This window comes from Palaemon carinicauda, chromosome 1 (assembly GCF_036898095.1).
Source record: "Palaemon carinicauda isolate YSFRI2023 chromosome 1, ASM3689809v2, whole genome shotgun sequence".
Classification (NCBI taxonomy): domain Eukaryota; kingdom Metazoa; phylum Arthropoda; class Malacostraca; order Decapoda; family Palaemonidae; genus Palaemon; species Palaemon carinicauda.
This window is the reverse complement of record NC_090725.1, coordinates 146,814,293-146,823,593: the sequence shown is the minus strand read 5'-3', so window position 1 is coordinate 146,823,593 and position 9,301 is coordinate 146,814,293. Positions and strand designations below refer to the sequence as shown.

Below are 9,301 nucleotides of genomic sequence, written 5' to 3'. Positions count from 1 at the left end.
AAAAATCCAAAAACAATGAGGTTAATCCTTAGCAAGTTCCCCTCTAGTGTGCGGGATCGATTGTGTAGAGTTGCTGATAAGATTATTACTGAGAAAAAGAGGACTGTGTTGTTTGATGATTTGGTTAGTTTTATTGAAGGGAAGGCTAGGGTCTTGAAAAATCCTTTATTTGTGTGCCACTTATTTGAGGAGGGCAGAAGGGAAGACACCCCTCAGTTAGGAGAAGAAAAAGCACCAAGCAAGGCTGAGTGTTTAACTAAGGCTAGGAATGTATCATGTAACAAAACTGCTCGCTTTCATGTTGGTACTGTACAGGACCCCATAAGGTGGATGAATGCCACCAAATATCTCAAATGGGACCCGAGGAAAAACTGGGAGCCATAAGGGAGTTGGGGCTCTGATTTGGCTGTCTGAGAAGTGGTCATAGGTCTCAGTATTGCAGAAACAGGAAAAGTTGTAACATATGTAATGGAAATCATCCAACTCTGTTGCATCGACAACAGGAAGTAGAAGTGGTCAAAGAAGTAGAAGTGGTAGGATCTGAGTGCTCAAATAGGGCCTTAGTGGATCAGGAGGAAGGTACACGTGACAAAATTGCTATGTTCAGGGCAGTTAGATGGGGTAGCATTGGTACAGGGATGTCAGTTGTGCCGATAAGGATTAGGTTAAGGGAAGGAGGGGAGGTTTTGACGAAGGCTTTCTTGAACAATGGGAGTTCCACATGCTTTGTCTCGGAAGCTTTAATGAAGACCCTAGGCTGCACTGAGAGGCAGGACGTTAAGGTGAATATTGAAACCATCAACGCAATAGGGGAAGTTGCATGCAGCCTAGTCTCGGGATTGTCAGTATTGGACTATTAGGGCAAGACTTGCATCACACTCCCTCCGGTGTTAAGTGCCTCTCGCATACCAATTGATGAGTGTGATGGGTTCAGGGCTGGAGATCTGGAACCCTGGTCACACTTGCGAGAGATTTACATCCCAGCTGTAGATGCTGAGGTGGGTTTATTAATTGGGAACAATGTTCCTTACTTGCTCGAGCCAAGGGATGTTATCAACTCAACACGCCTCCATAAACCACATGCCATACGAACATTATTGGGCTGGGTAGTATGTGGGGCAAAGGACAAAGGGTGTCAAGAACATGTCAATAGGATCCAAGTGACAAGCAAGCGTCTTGAGTTAGACCGCATGCGGGTTGAAAGTTATAATTGCGAGTATGACGATGTTGCATCTAACAGAAGGGAAATGTCTGCAGAGTACAGGAAATGGCTAGAGATAATAAAGAAAGGGGTTAGAACTGTAGGAGGAAGTTACGAGGTGCTATTGCCTCTGCGTGACAATCATGGACCCTTGCCAGAAACAAGCGGTATCGCATTGCGCCGTATGCACAGCCTTCGTAAGAAGTTTGTGAAGGATGGTAACTATGCTGAGCAAATGACCACAACCAGCCCGGGAAATGTGTAGTATATTCCTCATTTTGGTGTGCAACATCCAGACAAGCCAGACAAGGTCCGTGTTGTATTTGACTGTGCAAGCAAGGTGGAGGGTACATCATTGAACGAACTACTATTGCAGGGACCTGATATGATGAACTCTTTGCTGGGTGTGTTGGTAAAGTTTAGGGGAGGTATATTTGCCTATACAGGAGATATAAATACTATGTTCTATCAGGTACGGGTACCAGAGCATCAGCGGAACTACCTCAGGTTCTTTTGGTGGGATAATAGTCTTGACGAGGAACCCAAAGAGTGGAGAATGTCAGTCCACCTGTTCGGGGCCTTTTCTTCTCTGAGCATTGCAAACTTCGTGCTGAAACAGGCAGCAAGCGACTTTGGGAATGAATTCTCAGAGGGAGTACGGTTAACAATTGCCAATAGCTTCTATGTAGACGACTGCTTGAGAGCCGAGGATCGCAAAGATGCACTGTTAGTCAATTTGGTAGAGGTTAAGGAGCTCTGCAAAAAAGGGGGATTTACATTGACGAAGTTCAGTAGCCCCTGTGTGGAGGTCATGTCATCCATCCCGAGGGAGTGGTACAGTAGGAGCACCTCAGAGCTTATAGATGGATCAGTGTCACATAAGACAACGGCTTTGGGAGTAGAGTGGGACTTGGCCACTGATGAAATGGGTGTCCGAGCAGAGCTAGTATCAGTTCCAAGGACTAAGCGTGACTTGTGAGCTATAGCCTTGATTTACAATCCGCTCAGTATATTGGCGCCAGTTTTAATCGAGGGTAGGGTCATCCTGCAGGACCTCTGCCGATTAAAGATAGCCTGGGACATGGAATTGGACTCTGACACTACGGACCGCATCAAGGCGTGGGCAAAGAAGCTGAGCCAGACCAGCGGGATAAGTGTGCTAAGAAGCCTGAAGGTTATTCCATGGGAATCAGCCACCCTAGTACAGTTGCATTTGTTCTCAGATGCAAGCATCATGGCTTTAGGAGTAGTGGCATACTTACAGGTCTGGGATTCTTGGGGAAATGTATCGTGCAGATTCATCATGGGAAAGTCAAGGGTAGCACCATTGAAGCATGTCTCAATGCCCCGCCTAGAGCTTGGTGCAGCGGTACTGGCCGTAAGACTCGGAAGCACTATTCTGACCATGATAGATTTCAGGGTAGATGGGGTCTATCATTGGACCGACTCAACAACCGTCTTGCGATATATTAGGAATGATCAAGCCAGATACCAGACATTTGTGGCAAATCGTGTTTCTATGATAAGGGAGAGCAGTGATCAGAAAGAGTGGAAGTATGTTAACTCTGAGTGGAACCAGGCAGACGATGCAACACGTTCCAAGCAGTCCGATAGGTTAAGGAAAGGGCCGGAATTTCTGGTAAAGGAGGAGTGTTTCTGGCCAACTGAGCCAGATCAAATGTCAGATGGTGTGGAAGGATTAGAAGTTAAGCATGAGATAGGACCAACAGGAACTAGAGGGTACCAAATAATTAGTTACAGGATTTGGTTGGACATCAGGCAAACAGGTTTGTATAAAATCATCCACCACTATTCCAGGTGGATCAAGCTCCTTAGAGCTTTGGGTTGGTTGTTACTGTTTGCTAGGTACATTATTTATAAACATGGGCAGCTGCTCAGTGAGCTAGATATGCATTTGTCCACCGAATTATTAGCTTGGCAGAGACTGTAGTAGTGCAGGTAACACAGCATGTTGATTACGAGATAGAGATAGAGAGCCTTGAGAAGGGAGGTACTATTAGGGTTTCTAGCTCCCTAAGAAGGTTGAAACCAATTATGAGAAATGGGCTTTTGTGCATTGGAGGTAGGTTATCTTTGGCAAATATCTCTCCAAGCAAAAGGCATCCAATTATTTTGCCGTATAAGGGCCACTTGACAGACATGGTGATCCAGTATTATCATGAGCATTCTAACCATATGGGTGTAATGCATGTTCTGGGTCTGGTGAGGGAGAAATTTTGGGTAATCAAGGGCAATGCAGCAGTGTGGCGCATGCTGAGCAGATGCATCAGGTGTCGCAGGGCACATGGAAATGTTATCGAGCAGCTATTGGACCATTAGCGTGGAATCAGGGAAACCCCCATTTTTGTCGTACCGGGGTGGACCTTTTCGGGCCATTCTTTGTAAAGCGAGGCAGAGCATAGATGAAGCATTGGGAGTTATATTCACTTGCTTGAATATGAGGGCCTTACACTTGGAGGTAGCCTCAAATCTCACATCAGACACGTTCATTAGTGCCTTCAAGAGGTTTTTGGCCCGTTGTGGTCAAGTCAAGACGGTTAGATGCGACTGCGGCTCTAATATTGTGGGATCACGGAGAGTTCTCGACTCCAGTTACGAGTTCTTAGCAGGAAACAAGGTGCGCAATGAGTTGCTCCGGTGTGGGGTGGAATTTATTTTCAATCCTCTCGGCACCTCACATTTTGGAGGAGCATGTGAACAGTTGATAGGCACCGTGAGGAGGGTCCTAGATATAGTCTTGTGGACACAGCATTTGGATTATGAAGGGCTATGCACACTCTTTTGCGATGTGGAGGCAACGGTTAACAGTGGTCTCCTTACTGTTGTCATCTCAGACAGTAGAGACCCGGTTCCACTCACACCGAACAAGCTTTTAAACATGGGAGATTCGCCTGTAGGCTGTGACATTGCAATAGGTAGCCACTCTAAGCAGAGATGGAAGCAGGTGCACCATATGGCTGAACAGTTCTGGGCCTGTTGGAAACGTGAATACCTGTTAGGGTTACAACAGCGACAGAAATGGTTCAAAGAGCGACGAAACGTCAGGGTAGGAGATGTAGTCTTTATGGTCAAAGAGATTGAAGCGTGCTGCCATTGGCCGTTGGCTAGAGTAGTGCAGACTGAATTAGGGAAAGATAGTATGGTGAGGACGGTGACTGTCAGGAGAGAGGGCAAGGAATATGACAGACTGCTGTCGAAGCTTGTTTTAATTTTGGAGGAGGAGAGGGATCTAGTGGGCGTTACCGAACAATAGGTGTTGAACCCCCTTGTGCTCAAGAGGTTTACAAGGGGCGGTTGTGAACACAGGGAAATTTCACGCAGGGAAATTTCACTTTTTCCTGCGCAACTTTGAATAACTGTTCGTGGTAAATTAGAAATTTGTAATTAAATTTCAAGTCACTTAATAGAGTCTTATGCTTTGTCAAATCATAAGAAAATTAAAATGAAGAAGTTTCCTTCAGAGACAATAATTATGAGGGACACTTTAATATGTTTGTTCGCTCATAACAAACAAAAGGAACCATTGGTCCGTCTCCTGCTCTACTGTCAAGCGCGTGGGACAGGCAGGTGGGTCTTTCAAACATTACTCGGCGTTGGGAGTGGACGTGTTTGAGAGAGTCCACTTTGACGACTTTAGATGGAATTATAAGGAATTTGTCAGCGGTCCATGAAGGGAGAGCCGGATGGTCCTTACAGTGGGAAATCAAATAGTTCGTGACTGTACTAACAGTGTGTCACACAATCGTACATAGTTCATTTTGTGTATATATTATGTTTGTATCTTCGCTCTTCCCTCGCACGAAAAAGTTCCAGAATACACATGTCTGCTTTTCTCCTCTGTAACAGAGTCTGTTTTTTAACATGAAATGTTTTGTTGCTCTGAGCTTTTATATATAAAGGAGAGTGTTCTATGATAAATTTACTTAGTTGTTTTCATACTGTCTTTAAGTCACAACCTTCTCTCGGCCCATCACATTGGTGACCCCGTAAGTCGACTCGTCCCACCGCCTTGCTCCCCCTCCCTCGCCCCTCCATCGCTGGTACTATGGCGAACTCTACGGAAGTTGGCGCTGCGGCTGCCCCATTGAAACTTTCATCGTTCGCCAGCGGAGACACGTTTGCTTGGTTTCAGTGCGCAGAAGTCCAGTTTGGCATCAAGGGCGTGACTTGCTCAACCACCAAAGCAGATTATGTTCTCGCGGCGATACCTGAGGACACCTTTCCGGAAATATCCGACTGGCTTTGTGAACAAGGAGACACCCCAATAGCGTATGAGGCCCTCAAAACATACCTTCTGCAGCAGTACAGGCCGTCGCCAGCCGCCCGTATAGCAAAGCTTTTTCAGCTCTCGCAACAACCATTGGGGGACCAAAGGGCTTCGCTTGACCTCAGGGAAAGGATCAGTATCGCTCGCCTGCAACCTGCCGCAGACGGCTCTCCTTGTGAGGTGAACCTACTTCATGCCATTGGATGCGCCGTTTACCCGGACCTATTCACGCTGCCATACCCGATGTCGATAATTTTCCCCAATAAGGACTTGATGACCAAAGCCGACACCCTTTTGGACAGCCACTTCAAGACCTCCATCAACACCTCCACCGCTGACGAAGAGGATGCCTATTCAACGTCTACCAAAGCTAACATGAATGCCGTAGGACATACACGCCTACCCCGTGACGTGCCGAAGCAGCGACAAAGCCACCCACCACCCACCAATCGCTCGCGCCCCAACAAACGACTTCTACAGCCACTTACTACCTCCCATCCGCCGCAGTTTTGATACTACCACTTCAGATTCGGGGCAACCGCGAAGAAATGTGCCAAGGATTGTCAGTGGTTAAAAAACGTGCAAGTAGGCCATCGCTCGTGGCGGTGGCCTCCCTTGTTTCTAATCTTTTCTTTTTACATGATGCAGGAACGGCCGTGCGATTTTTGGTAGACACGGGTGCTTGTCGTTCTCTTTTGCCAAGGGAACTCTTCAGAAACGACGTAGTCTGTCTACGTCTGCTGACATCTGCTTGGTAGCTGCCAACGGATATGCGATACCCACCTACGGTTACGAGAACCTCACATTATCGTTCGGAAATGGTAAATTTAATTGGAAATTTCTCGTTGCTGACGTCACATTGCCAATCCTCGGTGCGGATTTCCTCTCTCATTTCCACCTTCTGGTCGATGTCGCCCACCGACGATTGGTCAACGCAGACTCGTACTTGTCGACACCTCTTCAACCCGCCCCCTCTAACCTCGCTCTCCAAATCAGCGCACCCACTGATGCCTACGCCCACCTCCTCCCGTCGTACCCGTAAATTTTCCGTCCAGAACTTTGCCAAACGCCCACAAATCCTGCCAAGCACGGTGTTTATCACCATGTCAAGACGACGGGACCCCCAGTCTTCGCAAAATTCAGACGTCTGGCACCAGAACGATTGGCAGCCACCAAACAGACGTTCGCTGAAATGGAGGAAATGGGCCTTTGCCAAAAGGCCTCCATCCCATGGACGTCACCCTTACACATCATCGTTCTGAAGAAAGACGGCTCCCTCTGTCCGTGCGGGGATTACAGGTGGCTGAACATGCAAACAGAACCGGATCACTACTCCTCCCAAACATTGCCAATGTGACCTTCTACCTGCACAAAGCGAAGGTTTTCTCTACGCTCGACCTCCTGAAGTGGTATTATCAGGTGCTTATGAACCCAGAAGACATCCCTAAGACCACCATCACCACTCAATTTGATACATACACCTTCAATTACTCCTGCTTTGGCCTTCGTAATGCTGGGGCCACGTTTCAACGTCTCATGGATGGCATCTCAGGGGACCTCCCTTTCTGTGTATGTTATGTGGACGACATACTTGTGTTCTCCTCATAAGAGGAACACCACCGTCACCTGCGCATCGTGCTCGACCGCCTGCAACAAAATGGCCTTGTAGTCCGGTACGACAAGGGTACCTTTGGCGCCAACGAAGTGTCGTTCTTAGGGCATCGCATCACTCCTGAAGGAGTCCATCCCCTCCCTGAGAAGGTAGAAGCCATTCGGGACTTCCCCGCGCCCTCTACCGTCAAAGCTCTGCAGGAATTCTTGGGCATGATCAACTATTATCAACGTTTTCTGCCAGCCATTGCCGCCACTCCTGCTCCCCTCAACGCCTCCCTCAAGGGTAAGCCAAAGGACCTGAAGTGGGGTCCCCTTCAAGAAGCGGCCTTCTGCAATGCAAAGAATGACCTATCAATTGCTGCGGCTTTCACTTTTCCTATCCCACATCTCCCTCTCCTTCTCTCCACCGATGCCAGCGACATTGCTATTGGTGCAGTACTCAAACAGGTGATCAACGGCTCGCCCCACCCATTGGCCTTCTTCAGCAGAAAACTGTCTAAGGCAGAATCGGGTTATTCTACCTTCGATCGAGAATTGCTGGCGGTGCACTTGGCTGTCCGTCACTTTCGCCATTTCTTAGACGGTACGCCCTTCGTCATTCGCACAGACCACATGCCTCTGGTGCACGCCTTCACTCGACAATCTAACGCCTGGTCCGCCCGGCAGCGCCGACATCTCTCCGCCGTGGCTGAATACAATTGCACCCTTCAATACGTCCCTGGGAAAATGAATCCCATTGCCGATGCCCTGTCAAGAAACATGTTAGCTGTCGTTCAACTGGGATTGGATTAAAATGCCCTGGCTGAAGCCCAACGACAGGAGCCAGAGTATCAAGCATATAGGACATCCTGCACGTCCCTCCCTTGGAAAGACATCCCCCTTGAAGACTCCAACACCACCCTCCTCTGTGACGTCAGTACTAGTAGACCGAGACCTTGGATTCCTGCTCCCATGCGCCAGCAGGTGTTTGATTTCATTCACGGCCTTTCACATCCCTCGTGCCGTTCTACTGCACAGCTGCTGAAGGCAAAATTCATTTGGCACGGCATTTTTAAGGATGCTAAGGACTGGGTCCACGCCTGTACTTCTTGCCAAATTTCCAAAGTACATCAACACACGGATTCAGGAGTGGGCACCTTTCCTCAACCTCAGCGTCGTTTCGCGCACATGCACGTCGACGTTGTAGGCCCCCTACCCACATTACAAAGACATCATTACCTGTTTACCGTCATTGACCGCTCCACTCGTCGGCCTGAAGCCATTCCCATGGAAACTGCAACGTCCACCTCATGTACATCTGCCTTACTCTCTGGATGGATTGCAAGATTTGGTATCCCTGAGCATATTACTTCTGACAGGGGAACCACTTTCACCTCTCAATTGTGGACGTCATTAGCAAATCTCCTGGGCATCACCCTACATCAGACAACGGCCTACAACCCCACTGCCAATGGAATGGTTGAATGTTTTCATCACACCCTCAAAGCAGCTTTGATGTCCGCTGCAAGGATTCCAACTGGTTTACTCAGCTTCCCTGGGTCCTCCTGGGACTAAGGACCACTCCTAAAGACGCTCGACGTCTCAGCAGTGGAAATGGTGTATGGCGACCCGTTAGTCGTCCCTGCCGAATTTTTTTCCTTCTACAACCTCCTCCAACGATCTCCAGTGCATACGTTACGTCGTTGGAAAATTTACTCCATACCGCCAGACTTACAAGCCCCCAGCGAAGCATCACATACCAACAGACTTGCACTCTACAATGCACGTCTTCCTGCGCAACGACACTATCAAGCCACCGCCAACGCCCCCTTACACGGACCCTTTCCTTGTGATCCGACGCAGTCCGAAAGCATTCCTACTAAACATTTGTGGCAAAAAAGACTGAGTCTCCATTAATTGTCTAAAACCTGCTTATCTCCTGTCAGATGACCCGCCTACAGTTCGCCTCTCTAGATCAGGGCGCCCCATTTAACATGTACAGTATGTCATTTTTAGCGGGGGACCCATGTACCAACCGTGTGTCACACGATTGTACATAGTTCATTTTGTGTATATATTATGCTTGTATCTTCGCTCTTCCCTCGCACTAAAAAGAACCAGACTAAACATGTCTGCTTTTCTCCTCTGTAACAGAGTCTGTTTTTTAACATGAAATTTCTTGTTGCTTTGAGCTTTTGTATATAAAGGAGAGTGTTCTA

The 9,301-nt window shown here is 48.0% G+C and overlaps 2 protein-coding genes across 2 annotated transcripts; both read left to right on the top strand.

Moving 5' to 3' along the window:
- Window positions 1-1,757: 1,757 nt before the first annotated feature.
- LOC137616899 (uncharacterized) lies at window positions 1,758-2,180 on the top strand. Its single transcript, XM_068346807.1, has one exon. It carries the CDS (start codon window positions 1,758-1,760, stop codon window positions 2,178-2,180), a length of 423 nt encoding a protein of 140 aa, XP_068202908.1.
- A 102-nt stretch (window positions 2,181-2,282) lies between these two features.
- LOC137616755 (uncharacterized) lies at window positions 2,283-4,475 on the top strand. Its single transcript, XM_068346778.1, has 2 exons — window positions 2,283-2,988; window positions 3,484-4,475. The coding sequence occupies exons 1-2, from the start codon at window positions 2,283-2,285 to the stop codon at window positions 4,473-4,475; spliced, it is 1,698 nt and encodes a 565-aa protein (XP_068202879.1).
- Window positions 4,476-9,301: the final 4,826 nt, after the last annotated feature.